The sequence below is a fragment of the Acomys minous genome (genome assembly GCF_964271855.1).
Source record: "Acomys minous genome assembly, chromosome: 4".
In the NCBI taxonomy this organism is placed as follows: domain Eukaryota; kingdom Metazoa; phylum Chordata; class Mammalia; order Rodentia; family Muridae; genus Acomys; species Acomys minous.
The window spans coordinates 116,834,137-116,851,907 of record NC_140486.1 but is presented as its reverse complement, the minus strand read 5'-3'; the positions used below and the strand labels follow the sequence as shown (position 1 = coordinate 116,851,907).

At 48.6% G+C, this 17,771-nt stretch overlaps 1 protein-coding gene across 10 annotated transcripts in view; it reads left to right on the top strand.

Moving 5' to 3' along the window:
* The window catches only part of ANKMY1 (ankyrin repeat and MYND domain containing 1), a 52,877-nt gene that overhangs the window by 13,609 nt on the left and 21,497 nt on the right, over positions 1-17,771 (top strand). For 9 of the 10 annotated variants that reach the window (XM_084780258.1, XM_084780255.1, XM_084780257.1 and 6 more), the window contains 7 exons: positions 8,284-8,756; positions 10,639-10,855; positions 11,202-11,360; positions 12,276-12,736; positions 13,616-13,787; positions 15,654-15,794; positions 16,457-16,597. In XM_084780258.1, coding sequence (XP_084636384.1) covers positions 8,284-8,756; positions 10,639-10,855; positions 11,202-11,360; positions 12,276-12,736; positions 13,616-13,787; positions 15,654-15,794; positions 16,457-16,597 — 1,764 coding nt within the window. The remainder of the gene's footprint in view (positions 1-8,283; positions 8,757-10,638; positions 10,856-11,201; positions 11,361-12,275; positions 12,737-13,615; positions 13,788-15,653; positions 15,795-16,456; positions 16,598-17,771) is intronic. The other variant, XM_084780261.1, reaches the window with a different exon arrangement.

The following is a 17,771-nucleotide window of genomic DNA, read 5'->3' as shown; positions in this document are numbered from 1 at the left end:
GCCCAGTGTTCCTGTTGTTTCTTTGGTTATGGAAACTACCACAGCTTAACTGAAAACCTTTAGACTGCTTCCTGTTTGGGGTGATTGAGGACGAAGCTGCTGTGCACAGAGTCAGTTGGTTTTTGTGTGTCATGTAAACAGTAAGTGCAGGTTTTCACTTCTCTGAGACAACTTTTAAGTGTAGCCTGAGGGCCATGTGTCTGCATGCTCCCTGTCTATGATCAGGATGCCCATCTGCATCCCTGTGAGCACTTGGTGTTGCTAGTGATCCTTGCTAATAGCAAGGCGCCTCCTTGTGGGTGGGACTAGTTCCTCCCTGAGAGCCCAGGCAGCCTTTCAGGCAGTCTTTCCTAGCTTGGGAGATGTTCATTCATTTTGTTATTTGTTTCCTTCAGAGGGTCAGCTTTTGAGCCAGCTGATCTGTCCATTTGGTTCTGTGTTACCAACAGTTTCTTCCTGTCCACCTTCCCTGTGCATCCCGTCAGACCTCCAGTGATTTTTCTAAGCATTTCTCACTGACTGACTGCTTTTTGCCAGACATACACACTGGCTCTGTGGCCCACAGTTTTGATTCCCTCATATTGTCGTTTCCAGTGCATTTTAATTTCTCCTCTGATTGCCTTTGACCCATGGGTTCCTTGTCATGAGTATTGTTTTTATGTTCAGAGTATGGGCTTCCGCTGAGTTTTGCTACTGATTTTCTGGGTGCTTGCCATAAGACTATGGTCGGGTTTTGTTGTTGGATTTTGTTTTTGTTATTGTTATTTTGTGGTGCTAAAGATGCAACCTAGGGCCTTGTGCACGCATGACAAACGTTCTACTACTAAGCCCCAGACTCCCGCCCCCCCTTTTTTTTTTACTCATTTGAGATAGAGTCTTACCAAACTGCACAGACTGACCTTGAACTCAGTCTGTAAGGCAGGCAGGTCTTAACTTTGCAGTCTTCTTGCCCAGCTCCCTAAATGGCCTTTCTCACCATGCCTACCCAGCATGGCTGACTTTGTAGTGTTAATTTTTGTCTTTTAAATCTGTTTGCCTATGTGGAGGTCAGAGGGCAACTTTGTGGACTTGGTTCCATGTCAACAGGGGTTCAGAGAATGGAACTCAGGCCACCGGGTTTCCATAGCAGGCTTCTCTACCTGCTGAGCCTCTCGTTCTGCACAAGGCCAACATTAAAAAAAATAAATGCACTTACTTTATTCCTTCCTTCTTTCCTTTCTTTTTTCTTTCTTTCTTTTTACATCCCAACCACAGTTTCCCCTCCTTCCCCCCCCCCCCCCCAAGGCCCTCATCCCCTCCGTCCCTTTGTTTCCCCTTCCATCCACCCCTCCTCCATTTCTCTTCAGAGAAAGGCAGGCCTTCCATGGAGATCAGTCAACCATGGCACATCAAGTTGCAGGGTGAGCAAGGCACTTCCCCTCATATTGAGACTGGAAGAGGCAACCCAGTAGGAATTAAGGGTCCCTAAAGCCCCTGCTCCCATTGTTAGGGGTCCCATAAGAAGACCAAGCTACACAGCTCTCACATATGTGCAGAGGAACAAGGCCAACTTTTAAATGTATCTCAGCAGTTGTTGACCATGCTGTTTTCTGAGTCACATACTTTTGCTGTTTGTATTATTTTGAATATAAAATTGTTTATTTTTATTTATTATTACCTTTTGTCTCCTGACTCTGCCAGTAGTTGAGAGTTAGAATGTCTCAGCACCATTGAAAAAATGTTGAATTACTCCTTACAGTTCTACATTCAGCTTCATTACTTTGAGACCATGTTATTTATTTAATAGGTAGAATGTTAGATTTACCGTATATTTCTGGTATTTATTTTATGTTCTTTTATTATAATGAATTGATATACCCTCTTTAAAAATAATCTCTCCAGGCTGGGTTTAGTCCTAGCACTTGGGAGAATTGTAGGCTAGCTTGGCTTATATAGCAAGCTCCAGGACATCTATGGCGAGAGAGAGAGAGAGAGAGAGAGAGAGAGAGAGAGAGAGAGAGAGAGAGAGAGAGAGAGAGACTCACTCAAAAACAAACAAATGAAAATGACAAACTGAACCAAGCAAAAACCATTTTCAATGTTTCATGGCCCAATGTCTAATTAAAAATTAAAAAAATTTTTATTGTTGTTGTTATTATTATTATTATTTCGTATTACATCCTGATTATAATCCCCTTGCTCCCACCTTCCCTCCCTTTTTCCCCTCCCCTAGACCTCTGACAGGTGGGGTCCTCCTCCCCCACCGTCTGGCCACAGCCGTCAGGTCCCATCTGGATAGCCTGCATCCCCTTCCTCTGTGTTCCCACAGGGCCTCTCCCCCTAAGGGCAATGATCAAATCAAGGACACCAGATTCTTGTCAGAGGCAGTCCCCTGCTGCTCGTCTTTCCCCCTGTGGAGAAAGAGCTGTCCACTGATTACATCTGAACAGGGGGTCTAGGTCCTCTGCTTGCAGTGTCCTCGGTTAATGAATGCATCAGTTTGTGCAGACCCCCCTGGGTTCCGATCCGCCAACCTTGATAGTCTCCTTGTGGAGCTCCTGACAACTCCCCACCCCCCCCAATCTTTCCATCCTTCCACTCTTCCATACCATTCACACCGCTTCACCCAGGGTCCAGCTGCATGTCCCAGTATCTGTCCCGATCCCCCACTGGGACATCTATGTTGGGCTAATATCCACTCTTACGTGAGTTTATACCATGCCTGCCTTTCTGGGTTTGGGTTACCTCATTCAGGATGATCATTTCTAGTTCTATCCATTTACCTGCAAATTTCAAGCTTTCCTTGTTTTTGATAGCTGAATAGTATTCCATTTTGTAAATGTACCAGAGTTTCTTTATCCATTCTTTGGTTGAGGGACATCTAGGTTGTTTCCAGATTCTGGCTATTATGAATAAAGCTGCTATGAACGTAGTTGAGCAAATGTCCTTGTTGAATGGTGGAGCATCTTTCAGGTATATGCCCAGGAGTGGTATAGCTGGGTCTTGTGGTAGCACTATTCCCAATTTTCTGAGAAAGCGCCAGATTGACTTCCAAAGTGGTTGTACAAGTTTGTACTCCCCAGCAATGGAGTAGTGTTCCACTTTCTCCACATCCTTGCCAGCATGTGCTGTCACCTGAGTTTGTGATCTTAGCCATTTGGAAAGGTGTAAGATGGAATCTCGGAGTCTTTTTGATTTGTATTTCCCTGCTGAGCATTTCTTGCTTGCTTGCTTGCTTTTTGTTTTTTTGAGATATGGTTTCTCTGGGTAGCCTTGGCTGTCCTGGACTCACTTTATAGACCAGGCTGGCCTCCAACTCACAGCGATCTGCCTGCCTCTGTCTCCAGAGTGCTGGGATTAAAGGCATGCACCACCACACCCAGCCTGGAACATTTCCTTAAGTGTGTCTCAGCCATTCGATATTCCTCTGTTGAGAATTCTCTGTTAGCTCTGTGCCAACGTCTAATTTCAATATTAATAAAAGTACATATTTTGGGATATTATCTTCACTGTGGTGTATCTGTCACTGTAATTTTAGATGTTCTCTTTCCTTTTTGAAACTGTTTATGTGCTTATTTAAATTTAGTTCAATGATGGTCACTGGACAGTTGGATCTGCCTTGTCCCACACAGTGGCTACAAGCTGTTGTGATGTGTCTATTGAATGGTTGAGATACGGCTCTCCAAGTAAGGTATTCCGTGAAGCTGGATACACACCAGGCTCTTTATTTTGGCAGTGCTGAGGTGGAGCCCAGAGTCATACAGATGCTAGGAACATGCTCTCCTGAGCTCCATACTCAGCTCTCACAGACCAGATGGCAAAGATTTATCAAGAAAAAAAAAAAACCACACACACACACAAGATATCTGAAGAGATTTGAATGGCAGGTTATATTTAAATGAGATATTTTGGAAAAACCAAACCAAATATAACTACTGTAATAAAATGAGTTCCACCTCAGGACAGGAAATGAAGCCTGTTTAGTCCTTTCCCAGCACTCACAAAGCTGCTCTGCATAAACCAGATGTGGTAGTGCATGCCTGCAGTCTATGGGTGGGATCAGGAAGTTCCGAGACTTAAGCTCATGCCTGGCTTCTTAGTTCAAGGCCAGCCTGGAATACATTATTTTGAGATTGTCTTAAAGAATATTAGAATTTTACCCTAAGTTTTACTTTTTGTAGTGTGGCTACTGGAGAATTTAAATCATGTGTTTAGCTAATGGTTTCTCATCTGCTTTTGACCAGCCGCGTTTGGTGTTAGTAGATGTACACTTGGGATTAAGTCTGTTGCCTTGTGTGCGGTGTGCTGACCCCACTGCCCAGCATTATCCTTTCTCTCTTCTAACCTTCATTTGGACTGACAGGATATTTTTTAAAAAATCATCTTGTTTTCAGACTTCGAGGACCTCCCCCAACATTACAGGGTAAGTCTTTGGTTTGAAAAATGCAAGAATGGGCTTAGACTATTTCAAATCCGTTTTCCTATTTTGAGTTACATACTTTGTTTGCTTGTTTTTTGAGGCAGGGTTTTTCAGTGTAGCCTTGGCCATCCTGGACTCACTTTGTAGACCACACTGGCCTTGAACTCTGCCTCTCGAGTGCTGAGATTAAAGGCTCACACCACCACACCTGGTTTTTAACATACTATTTTTTGATCTATTCAGAGCACATATTTCCATCCTTTTGGACAGCATGCCAAAAGATGCATGTTTTTGTTGTTTGTTTGTTTTGTTTTTGTTTTTATTTTTTCGAGACAGGATTTCTCTGTGTAGCCTTGGCTGTCCTGGACTCGCTTTGTAGACCAGGCTGGCCATGAACTCACAGCACTCTACCTGCCTCTGCCTCCTGAGTGCTGGGATTAAAGGCGTCACCACCACCGCCCTGCCATGTTTCTGTGTTCCATTTAGTTTTATTATAGAAAACTGTTTCATTGTATGAATAGCATACAGTTTGGCTGTTGTTTGTGCTCTTCCTTTGTTTGTTTTTAATTCACCAATAGATGTTCTTTTGAGTTCTTTCAAATTTTTGGTTACTGTGAACCACTAAAAACGGTTGCCTCTCAGCCTTCTTGAAGGCACATGCATGTGTTGTTTCTCGCTTGGACAGATACCTGAGAATAAGGCCCATAGTTACAATGGTAAGTGTGCAATCAGTTTTATAAGACCCCTCCCAGCTGCTTTGCAAAGTGGCCATGCCATTTCAGCCATCAACAAAGGGACACCGCAGTGACTCCACATTCTTGTCAGCACTTGGCAGTCATCTTTTTGACATTAGTACTCTTGTGGGCACATTGTGTTAACTCTTTGTGGTGTGGGCGTGGAACACCTTGGTGGCAGGCAATGCTGATTCTTGGGCATTCCTATCTGTTGTCTGCATATCTCTTGTGGTGAATTGTCCGTTTGTTTAGTGATATTAATTGCATTTTTTATGCTACTTCAGTTAAAGAGCTCTTCATGCTAATTCTGCCATATGAGTATCAGTGATATTTAAAAACAGCCCTCAGCACTGGGGTGTCTTTCCTTCCCTCAACCATGTCTTTTGAAGAATAAATTTGATGCAATTAAGGTTAAACATAGGAACTTGTACATACTAGACAAGAGCGAGTTACATCCCCAGCCCTCTTTTTAGCTTTATATTTCAAGAAAGGGTCTTACTAACTTGCCCAGGAGGACCTTTAGTTCTCTCTGCAGTCCAGCTTCGCCTTGAGTGTGCAGTCCCTTGCCTCGACCCTGGGACAGCTGGGATACAGGTCTGTTTGTCATGAGGAGCCACCTTGAACTTTTGGCTTTGCTGACTCTTGGATTATCTTCTTGAGTTGTTTCCTACCAGTGAGCAAGAGCACCTGTGGACTCCACACACACAAGACAGCTTCTTTTCCCTTGGAATGCATCTTTCTCTCTGGCCCTTGACTTGCTTAGCTCCTTAATTTCTCTTCCTGGCCCACTTGCATTCTTTTTTATGTTATAATTTCCAGCTTATCATCATCATCATCATCATCATCATCATCATCATCAAATTTTTTATTGATGTTTTAATTTTTTTCACTTTACATCCTGATTACAGCCTCCTCCCTCCTCTCCTTCTGGTCCCACCCTCCCACCCTCTTCCCCCACTACCTCCTCCTGTTCTCCTCAGAAAAGGGGAGCACTTCCCCTGCCCCCCAGTACCAACCCACCAAGCCACATCAGGACTAAGAGCACCCTCTTCCACTGAGGCCAGACAAGGCAGCCTAGCTAGGGGAAAGTGATCTAAAAGCAGACAACAGACTCCATGTCAGAGACAACCCCTGCTCCACTTGCTAGGGGACCCATATGAAGACCAAGCTGCCCATCAGTTACATATGTGTGTCCTTGGTTAGTTGACTCTGTTAGTGTTCTTGTGGAATTCTTGTCTCCTCCAGATCCTTCTACAGGTCACCGCTACAGGTTGCCCCACTCTTCCACAAGACTCCCTGAGCTCCGCCTAATGTTTGGCCTTGGGTCTGTCCTAGCATCTGTTTCAATCTGCTGCTGGGCAGAGCCTCTCAGAAGGACAGTTATGCTAGGCTCCTTTCTGCAAGCATAGCAGAGTATCCTTACCAGTGTCCAGGGTTGGCGCTCTCCCAACAGGGTGGGTTTCAGGTTGGATCAGGTATTGGTTGGCCATTCCTTCGATCTCTGCTCCATCTTTATCCCTGCATATCTTGTGGGCAGAGTAGATTTTGGGTTGAAGGTTTTGTGGGACTACTTGTATTCTTATACCACTCCCTACCTAAGTGACTTCTTTCTTGAGCTTTCCAGATAAGGGTAAGACTTCCTTGCTAGGCCCATCAGATCTACAGACCACCTGACCCCTCACTATGTCCCACTCCACCTATTTCTTTTGCCTATGAACCTCCCACTCCACTGCCTTTGCCCCTCACAGGGTCTTCTAGAGTAACTGCCACCCCATGCTGCTCCCCTGCTGAGTGAAGCCATCCTCAGACACTGCTCTCCTCTGTCTCACTAGCCACTCTGCCAGGCTATAGACCCTTCACATCCCCTGTGCCCATCTCAGACCCACCAGGATGCTGAGGTGAGATTGTGTTGTGGTGGATGAAGGCATGGGACCACAGTTTCCACATTTTAGACCTATGGCTTTGGCCCCCCTGTCTTCCTTTGACTTCCCAGTGACTGCCAGAAACCCTTTGCTGCCACTTTAGAAGAGGCGCCTCTTGCAGGAAGCTAGTTCTTGCCTTTGACCCCTGCACTAGACCATAGCCTGCTGTTTTCTTGTCTGAGATCCTTCTCTGCATACCCAAGGTGGGTGGTAACAGAAGCATTTGGAAAGGCCTAGAAATTGCACTCTCCTTTGGGGTCATAGAAAGCCAGGTGCAACCCCCTTCCTCTCCTCTCTGTCCTCCTCTTCTCCACTCGGCTTTTTTATTCCATCCTTCTCCCCCTCTTGGCTCATACCCATGGGGCCTGGGGTTATCTCTTCATGACAGCAAACCAGTGAGCACAGCCAGGCACTCAGAGTGGAGAGCCTTCCACTTTTATTGAGCAAGGAGCATATTGGGGGCCCTTCTTTAGGTCAGTGTATCCCTCAACTAACTGAGTGGGGAGTGGGGAGACTGAGGCCAATTCCCATGGGAAGGCTCTTTGCCATGCATGCACCCATGAACATGTTCAACTCTAGGCCATCAGTCCAGAAAAAGGCAGAGCCACATACTCTGAGAGGAGGCTAATGTCACAAGGGACAAGGTTCACTCTAGGGCTAGAGTGGATCAGAGTGACAGACAGGGGTGGGATGGTTCCTAGTGAGCTGTGCTGGAGGACCTTATCTGAGATAAATAAATAAATAAATAAATAAATAAATAAATAAATAAGATTTTGAATGTGCAACAAAACAGGCAGTAGTTTCTCCATCCTTATAAGTATAACCACTTAGTACACACACACACAAAAAAAAGAAAAATAAAAAAATAAGTATAGACACTTGTAGGTAAATTGCCTGTCTAGCAGAAGTCTCTAGGAAATGAACCCACCCGTATGACTCCATCACAGCTCCAGCTTGCAGCTCTTTGACATGTTCTCACCTAGGAGAGGCCGCTCCTAGTCTGGCCCTTTGTCTTCCAGCTCATCACAGCTCTCTCTCCATGCACCCACATTCTGTCTGAGCAAGATGGACTCGCTGTGTTCCAGGGCCTAGCATGCCTCATCCGCCAGTGTGTGTGGAGTGAACGAATGCATCTCTTGGGAGTACGTGTTCTTTTGCTGATTTTAGGAGTTGTCACTCAGAAAGCGCCACTGATGGTCTCTCGCGGCACTGTGGGCTTCCCTTGTAGGGATTGTATAAAGCGGACCAACGGTTTGGGCCAGGCATCGAGACCTACCCTGATGGCAGTCAGGATGTTGGACTGTGGTTCCGTGAGCACCTCCTCAAACTGGGGATGGAGGTTCCTAGCGGCTTCTCCTTGTTGAACTACCCAGAATACTCAGCCTTCCTCACTAGCTCGAGGCGGAGAATCAATCTCTCAGATGAGGAGAAGGTGGAGTGGCGCCTTCCTGAGGAGCAGGACCCCTTCTTCTATGAGTATAAAAAGTTTCTCCTGAATGATGACCTAATGCTGCCTCCGGATATGCATGTCTACTCGACTGACAATAACCACCTGCCCATGACGGACTCCCTGCGCAAAAAGCTGGATGACCACATCTTTGTAGACGAAATCCCTACGTTTGATGAGGATGAAGAACCCTGGATTATAACAAATGAGACTCCTTTGTTGGTCAAAATGCAGAAGCAAACTTACAAGTTCAGGTGATCAGTCTAGTCTTTCTCTCCATCTTGTCTCCTTACGGACTAGGGGTCCCCTTTGGGAAGGGTTCTAGTGTTCTCTATTGCTGTGGTGCTGCTAAGGGCCCGAGTAGCTCTCAGCATTGCTTATTGGGTGAGCATGAGCAAGCACATTTGCTTTAGTGTCTCAAACAGCCCTCCCTGTGCTGTGAGACCATTCAGGTACCCTGAAGGAAGGGAGCCAAGTGGAGCTGTGAGGCATCTGTATCTGTGTAGTGGAGCAAGGACGCCAGGCTTCCATTAGCCCTGTGGGGAGGGGTGGCCAGGAGTGGCTTAGTGAAGGAGCAGCTGCTCCTCAGAACTGAAGAGAAACCCCCGAAGAGAAACCCCTGAGTGGATGCCCGAGGGCAACCTTAGCTTTTGGACCTGTGTGCCTTCCCTCTTCTGTAAGCCAGAGCTTATGCACTTTAAGGCCAGGTTCCTGTCAGCTGTTGGAGGCTCCGTGAGTCTAGTCCCTGCACACACCAACACAGCAGTAGAGATAGTGATCACCACTGTTTGTTAATGAAGGGTCTGATAGAGAGCCAAGGGTGGGATTGTGGGGAAGGAATGAGGCCTGCAAACTGATTAGACCTCTGGCCTTTCCAAGGAAATCTATCAAAGCTGGCCTATCTCTGCCATCTCTGAATATACCGTCCATTCCCAGAGCCCCGGGAAAGTCAGCAACCTCCTGGGGAAACTGTTTACCTTAAAATTAAAACACTCGAGCACCTTCTACTTTTCTTTTTTTAAGATTTATTTATTTATTACATATACAGTGTTCAGCCTGCATGTACACCTACACTCCAGAAGAGGACATCAGATCCCATTGTAGATGGTTCTGAGCCACCATATAGGTGCTGGGAATCGAACTCAGGACCTCTGGAAGAGCAGACAGTGCTCTTAACCCCTGAGCCATCTCTCCAGGCCCCCTTCTACTTTTCTTATATCCTTAAACATTGCCCTCAGGTATCAGTGGGCATTTCATGGGCACAAATGACTATTTTCTACCCATCTACTCATCCATTTATTCTTCCATTCATCCATCCACCTACACCTACACCATTGAACCATCAATTGATTCATTCATCCACTCACCCATCCATCCTTTCACCCACACAACCACCCTTACCACCTATCCACCTGTCTTCCCACCCATTAACCCACTCCATCTACACCTCCATATCCATCTTCCCGCCCATTCCATCTGTGCATTCACCCACCCATCCACCCATCCACCCATCCATCTACCCACCCAATTCATCCATCCATCCATCCTTCCACTTATGCCATTCATTCATTGTGCAGTCATCAACTGAGCTTATAATCATTGACAACTATTGAGTGAATAAAATCCATGAGTTATTGTGAATGGCAGCGTGGCATACAGGATGCTTCAGTGTTGTGTGATGACATACATATTCGTTACTCCAGCAGAAAGCAAATGAGCAGAAGGTGGGATGTGTGGCCTTGTGTATGGCAGTTTTCTGCTCACTCAGGGTCCTGCTATTAAGAGCAGATTTCCTAGTAAACTCAGAGTGAGCCAGAGGAGCCAGCCATATACAAGGCTTGGTTGCAGTTTGTTGCTGGGCAGGACGTAACCTGAGCACCTCTAGATCGCGTCTCCCTCACAGGGTACTCCATCCTGATTATAACTGCCTGGCAGTGCAGCTGTCAGGTTCAGGGTAATAAAGGAGTGGTAGATACCGAGATAACGGAGAGCCTAAGGCTGGAAGGGGAAATCTGAGGGGTCAGAAGAATGAGGGGTGGAAGGAGATAGCACCCCCTCCCGCCCTGGCCTCTTTTTCATGGAATGGAGTTGGGCTATCCAGATTCTTAATACCAATGAAGGCTGTTGCATTGCCAGGAACAAGAATGCTTATACCAGCTGGAACATAGCTGACATCCTTGCAGGGAACCGTAGCAGCTTTGGGCCCAGTGGCCCCAAAGAGCAGATTTCCAAGGAGATGATCCTGAAGGCTGAGGAAGGGGACTATAGTTGGATTTTTGGAATCTTGAGGGACAACTTTGCTTCTGCTGATGTGGCTGACTCCAAGGGATACACTGCACTCGCTGCTGCCGCTGTAAGTCCTTCTCCCCATCCCCCGACCCCCACCCCTGTGTGAGCAGTGGCCTGTGGGCTCCCTTGTGTGGCCCATTCTAACAGCAAGTGTCTGATAGGAGCTGGCCAGTCCTTGCTGCTAAGCAAAATCCCACGACCCAAGTGTGATGTTCAAAGCCAAATGGAGGCAGGCGGGGAGTGGTCTATTCATCTCTCCATCACACACTTGACTGTCCCTTTACCAAAGCTAAACATGAGTATTGTGTGCCCTGCTATACTGAAGCCTTATGAGGGGCAGCATGGATGCCAGGGCGTCCTCTTCAAGCCCTGCTTCCTGTATTCATGAGTCCGATCTTGTCACTCTCTAGGTGCACTGTCATCGTAACGTTGTCAACCTTCTCCTGGATTATGGGGCTGATGTGAACAAGTGCTCGGATGAGGGTATCACACCCCTCAACATGTGCTTCCTCCACTACTACCCCAGCAAATCTTTTCATCCTAACATTGCTGAGAGGACCCTGCCTCAGGTCAGGCCCTGCTGGCCACCATGCCATCACCATCTGCCATGCATTCTACTGTCTCTCTACCTAAATGTCCACAGCCACCTCCCTGATGTGTGAACCAAGGCCATATAAGAATAGAAAGATAATTCTACTTGGGAAGAGGTTGGAGGAGGGCGCCTAAGAATTCCCAAAGGCATCCCAAGCCATGCCACATGTACCAAGGGGCGTGCGTTCCCTATGGGCCACATGCATTGCAGCCTGGAGTCCTGAGACATGCCCCTCCCAACATGCTGGAAAGGGGGACCTTCTTGACAGTGTGGCTGTGGGGCATGGGGCAGAGAATCTAGGGACTTCTCTTTGAGAGCCAAGGTGCCTAAGGAGAGAAGATGTGGAGCAGCACCACTGGGCAGAAATTTAAGTTAAGCTGCAACAGAAGCCATATATATATATATATATATATATATATATATATATATATATATATATACACACACACACACACACACATACACACACATACAATTATTTAATTAGATTTTTTGAGTAGTCATATTAAAAATACAAAGTGGCAAAATTAAGTTTAATGATGTCCGTTTTGTTTAGCATGAAGTATCCAGTACAGGGCCTGCCCTGTGTGTATGAAGAACCAGAGTGGGTTGTCTCACCAAACAGCTACTCCTTGGCTTGCACAGCAGTGCTTGGTTCTAAATAGTTCATGTGTTGTAGGCTCAGGAGGCACTGGGGGCACTGTGAGCCCTGAGCAGTAGTTGCTTACTTCCAGTTGAGGGCAGTGACTTCAGAGTTGTTCCTGCCCCTGCAGGGTGTATAGAGTTTGAAGGAGGCCTGAGCCACCACTCAAGATCTTACTGGGGCTGCTGTGGAGAGAGGGGCTTCAGTTTCTCCCTCTAATGAGACTTTTTTTTTGGTTCTTTGTCATAGGAACCTCCCAAAGCCATGGTCACCCCCAAGATTTCATTCCTGTTTGGGGATCCAAGCATAGATTATATCTACGATGTGAACCTGTCCCCTACAGGTGGAGAGGAATTTAGGTCACCATTACACCTCTCAGGTAGCGTGGATGATGGCTTGGCCCTGAGCACCGACCAGTCCCGGGAGTCGATCAACTGGAAGAGCATGCCTCATAAGCGAGATATTTCCTCAGTGAAGACTAACAGCAGCGAGGTAGAGAAAGACCTGGAGGACATGGTAGAAAATGTGGATGCCAGCACCCTGTTCAGTGTTGACACAAACTTCGACTCTATGATGTGCCTGCGAAACTACTCTATCCATGTCTCCAAGGACATCCTGGAGAAGAGTGCCCAGGCCTACAGTTCACTGCTGCAGGTCCCCACCTTCTCTGACAAAGGGACTGTGAGGAAAATGGCACAGACCATGGCTGAGTAAGTCGCTGGGGTAGAAGATTGCTTCCAGGATGAGTCCTGTGGGTCCTGTGGGTACCCATCACAGCTCTGGGAACCTGTGATAGCTAGTTTCATGTCAACATAAGCTAGAAGAAGGAACCACAACTGAGAAAATGCCTGCACCCGATTGGCCCGTGGGCAAGCCTGTGGTGCAATTTCTTGATTGATGGTTGAAGTAAAGGGACCCAGATCACTGTGGGTTTTGCTACTCCTGGGTTGCCTGAGAAAGCGGGCTGAGCAAGCCATGAGGAGAAAAGCTGGTAAGCAGCACTCCTCCTCCATGGCCTCTGCGTCAGCTCCTGCCTCGAGGTTCTTGCTTTGCTTGAGAACCTGCCCTGACTTCCCTCAGTGATAGACTGTTACCTGGGAGGGGACAATAAAGGAAATCCTTTCTCCTCCAAGTTGCTCTTTCACCACCTAAGACAGCATTCTTGCAGGGGCACTGTGATGGAGCTGCATTTTGAACACACATGGGCAGTGTGTGGTGTGTGCATACGTGCCTCCACCTCACTGTTAGGCACCCACGCCAGGAGGGGGCGCAGTTCTCATCTCATGAGGAACCTCAGTGAGGTTAAGTGACCCATTCTAGGCTGAAGCCCTGCAGGACCTGAGGTTGGCTGGGGTAGGCCACACAGGGAGGTCTGATGTTAGCTATGCTTCCGGGCCTCTGAGGGTGAGGACCAGGGCCTTGGAAAGGCTGACCTTGGGTATTTTCAAGAAAGACTACTGGGGTGTTCAGCATGTCTACGTTGTCAGCACCCTTCATCCCTGTGTAGAGAATTGTGTCCCAATCACAGGTGTGGCGGCCATTTTATATATTCCCTCCATCCTATGATCCTGTCCTTCTGGTACCTACAGGCGCAGAAACCGCTGGCTGACCATCACCTTGCTTCTGCGTAGAGGTGCTGATCCAAACCTATGCCAAGTGCCCATGCAGGCCCTGTTTCTCGCCGTGAAGGCTGGGGATGTGGATGGAGTGAGACTACTGCTGGAGAGTGGGGCCCGGACTGATATTCAGTATCCTCCACAGGTAGGTGTCAGTGGCCAGAGGGACCTCTGCCGCATGGATGGAGGTGGGGCACACACAGACTCCCAGGTTCCTCTTTACAACTCCCCTGCCGGCTCCTCAGGGCCAGCAGTAGGGCTGCTGTTCACTATGCCTGTAAAAACCTGGTGTGTGTGTGTGTGTGTGTGTGTGTGTGTGTGTGTGTGTGTGTGAGTGTGAGACATTGGCGACATCACAGGAGGAAGGTGGCTTACCACTGTGGTTTCATGTCACTAGATATGGCTCTGAAAGAGTGCTGTTTCTTATAGTGCTCCATGACGTGTATTTTTTTTTAATGCACTCTCTTCCTTGTGTTTGAAACAAACATAAGACAAGGGCTTATGCGGGGAAGCAAAGGCCAGAACCACTCTCTTTCACAATGGCTTCAGCTTCATGGAGAGACAGAAGGAATTGATGCAAATTGTTTATGTTTAAAGTCCCTTAGCCCAGCAAATCCTGTCAGCAAAAACCAAACCTGAATTTCCTGCCCACACACTTGTGTCTATGTCGCCTTTTGACCTAAGGCCTGTGCCCCTTCTGCCTCCTGTGGACCCTCCTGCAGGCTGAGCACTGTTGCGGGCCACACTGGAAGCTAGTGGTCTGCACAGCACTAGCAGACACCAGCTACTTCCCATTTGAGCCAGGCTCATCTCTTGGGAAACGTGTTTGACAAGCACACTGCTCTCGAGACATGAGCCTGTGTGCAGCCCTGGAACTCTGAGGACAGAAACCCAGAGCTGCCATGGAGAGTCTTGGTGGACTTCTCGGCTTTCAGGGCTCAGTTTGTTTAAACCTTCCTCATACCCAGTCCTCCTGAGCAGTGGGCACCATGCAGCCCTGCTTGGCCCTTCCAGCCTTCCCCATGCCATAGCTCTGAAAGTACCTTCCCCAGGCACAGAAACCATACTACCTCAACTCCCAATGTCCCTGAAAGTCACCCAGGCCTTGTGCCCTAGGGAGAAGGTCAAGGTGAGGCTAAGCTTCCTGCACAGTTCCCGTCTCCCCACAGTGTCCCTTGCTGGACTGCCCTATGACACAGGCTAAAGAACACCACCTCACCGCAGCTCAGTGGCGTCATTCTTTTGTCTGAAGTCTGTGGTTCTGATCCCAGCAGCTGCAGGGGTTTGCCCCAGGCCATATGCCGTGCAGAGCTAATGCTACCTTGCCAGGTTTCCAGTGTTGGAGTATTCCTCCCTCCCCACATCACACCCACCCACTGTGAGCTCTTTCTGCTTTCCGGGTTAATGGTACCCTGACTTGAGGGGGTTCTCCAGGGACACCTTTCTACTTGAGTGAGATCATACAGAAGGGCTGGGGACAAGTAGAGGATGTCTTCCTGGCCATGGCCTGGCTGCTCTGGCTAGGCTCTCCCAGCTGCTGGTATTTACTCTGAGAACAGGATGCTCTGTGACCTTGAGCTGGTGGAGCTCAGAGATAGTCCACCGGGGACCAACTTCAGACAGTGGGGGGTGAGGGGAAGAGTCAGAAGGCTCATCAGGAGCTATGTGGCTCCTGGTGGTGGTACCTGAGCCAGGGCTTGGCAGGGACAAGGAGGGGCTACCCTTAGAAGAAAGCGTCAGACAGATGGCCAAAAATCAACTGAATCCAAGCCTCGCAATCACAGCCGTGGCTCTGGACATGGGTGGGTTACAGTCCACTCATCGGTCACGTCCTCCTGGGCCTCCCTGTCTTGTGCCCATGGGGCTAGTGAGGAGACGGTGTCAGTGGAGCCTGAAATTGTCACAGTAAGGCATCTCCTTTGAGCCACCTTGTTGCCTGAGACAACAAGGACCTTGACGTCACCTGCCTGGCCGCAGACAGGGTTTCACTCTTACCGCACTTCCTCTGCAGCTGCAGTCCCTGACACCGCTCCACATCGCAGCCTCCCTTCCTGGGGAGGAGGGTGTCAAGATCACCGAGCTTCTGCTCCATGCAGTCACTGACGTGGATGCCAAGGCAGCCGACCAGGACCACATATACAAAGCTGGCAAGGTGCGGCTCCGTATGGACTTGTAGCTGTGCCTACCGACAAGGGGGAGGAGTGATAAAAAGCTACTGACCATTGTGCTCCTGGCCATGGCCCCTCCTGGTGTGGGCAGGCTAAGTGGATAAGCATGCAACAGTGGCCATGGGAGAAGCAGCGCTGGCACACTTGGGAGACTCCAGGCAAAAATGATTGGTTAAGGGCTGGGGGTCTAGTCAGGCATGGTGGCACATGCCTTTGATTCCCAGTACTCTGGAGGCAGAGGTGGGCAGATCTCTGTGAGTTCCAGTGCAGTCTAGTCTATATAGTAAATTCTATAGTGAGACCCTGTCTCCAAAGGAGGGAGAGACTGGGGATGTGGCTCAAATAGTATGGTGGTTTCCTAGCACGCAGAAGCCCTGAGTTCCATCTCTCAGCACCACAAGAAAACAAAAAACAACAGCAGCAAAACAAAAATACCACCATCGCCACAACAAAACAGGGTTGGTGGTGCTTGCCTGTGACTCCAGCACTCTAGAGAGTGTTTTGAGTGCTGTGGCACTCATGGCAGTTCAAGGGGGATTCAGAGGCTCTTGTGTGGGAGCTTTAGAGCCACATCTATAGCCTGAAAGCGGGCACTCTGGGGAGAAGGACACACAGGACTTGTCTGAAAGCCTTGTGCTTTCCACAGATTGATCTCCTGCCCTCAAGCCTGAAGCTCAATAACGAGCCAGGCCCACCCAGCAACTACTATACTGTGCACACGATAGTTCCAGAGGAGGGTGGACGCACGCCTCTGCATGTGGCCTGCGAGCGAGAGGACAACAAGAAAGTGAGCAGCGTGGGGCCCTGATCTGGGTTGGCTGGGCTGTGTGACAGTGGGGGGAAGGGATGGGCTGAGCCCTGGGCCCAAGGGTTGCTGCATGAGGGACCTTAGGCCAGGGAAGAGCTGCGTTCAAATGTGAAGGGCATGTAAGTTTCACCTGTAAGTTGTGGTGTGGGTGTCCATGTATCTACACAAGTGTGAGCATGCTTGGATGTCACACGGGGCACCTGTGAGTCCCTGTAGGAGGCCAGGGCAGGAGATGGCAGCTGTGGTGTGAGTGGGTACCCTTGCTATGCTGGCTTCCTGATGTGGATTGGGACACAACTGGTTGTTGTGTCCAGGCCAGTGCTTCTGAAGCTGCTGGGCTGGGTTTTCCAAACCACCACAAAACCCACTGTTTTCCAAACAGAGTTAAACTCCATAGGTTAAAGTGAATAGAAAACATGAAAAGGGGCCCATGAGTACCCATGCGTTAAGGTGCTCCCCACATCTTGCTTAGCCTGCAATGCCAAGTGACATTACTTTTTCACTCAAGTCAGACATGCATGGGATCGAGGGGCTACCAACTCCCCCCCCCCCCCCCCCGTCATCCTCTCACTCCACTGCATGTGTCCCCTAGCCCTGCAGCCACTTGGCTCCCATCTGCCTTGGAACTCAATCAGAGCAACGCTGCTACCGGGAACTACTTGGAGGAGACTGAGTAGCCAGGGCAGGGCAGGAAATGAGGAGTCTAGGGGAGGGGAGTTCTAGGGTGTGGGTGCAGGTTCATGGGTAATGTTGGGGAGGTGAGAGGCAGCAACTGGCCCATCAGATCAGAGCATCCTTAGAGGGCAGAGAAGGAGCTAGACTTAGGGTCCCACCATCCTCACCAGGACCCCAGGGGGCAGCTGTGAATCCGTGCTGGGAACAGGGGCCAGGAGATTCTAAGAAGGCAGGCTGATCAAAGCTCTGGCTAGCGTGAGGTCTAGGCCTGAACATTTTCCCACTTGTGTGTATTTCAGATTTGGAAGTTATGGGAAAACAGTCATTAAGTCATAGGGACATCTGTGGTGAGGGCATGAAGATCAGAGGCTACAATAGCCCAGCTATCACACCTACATTCTCCACTGAAGATGGAGAAACTTTCCAAAGAGCCCCTGCACAGATTTCTGGCATCATGGGCCTGGTCGCTGAGGCTGCC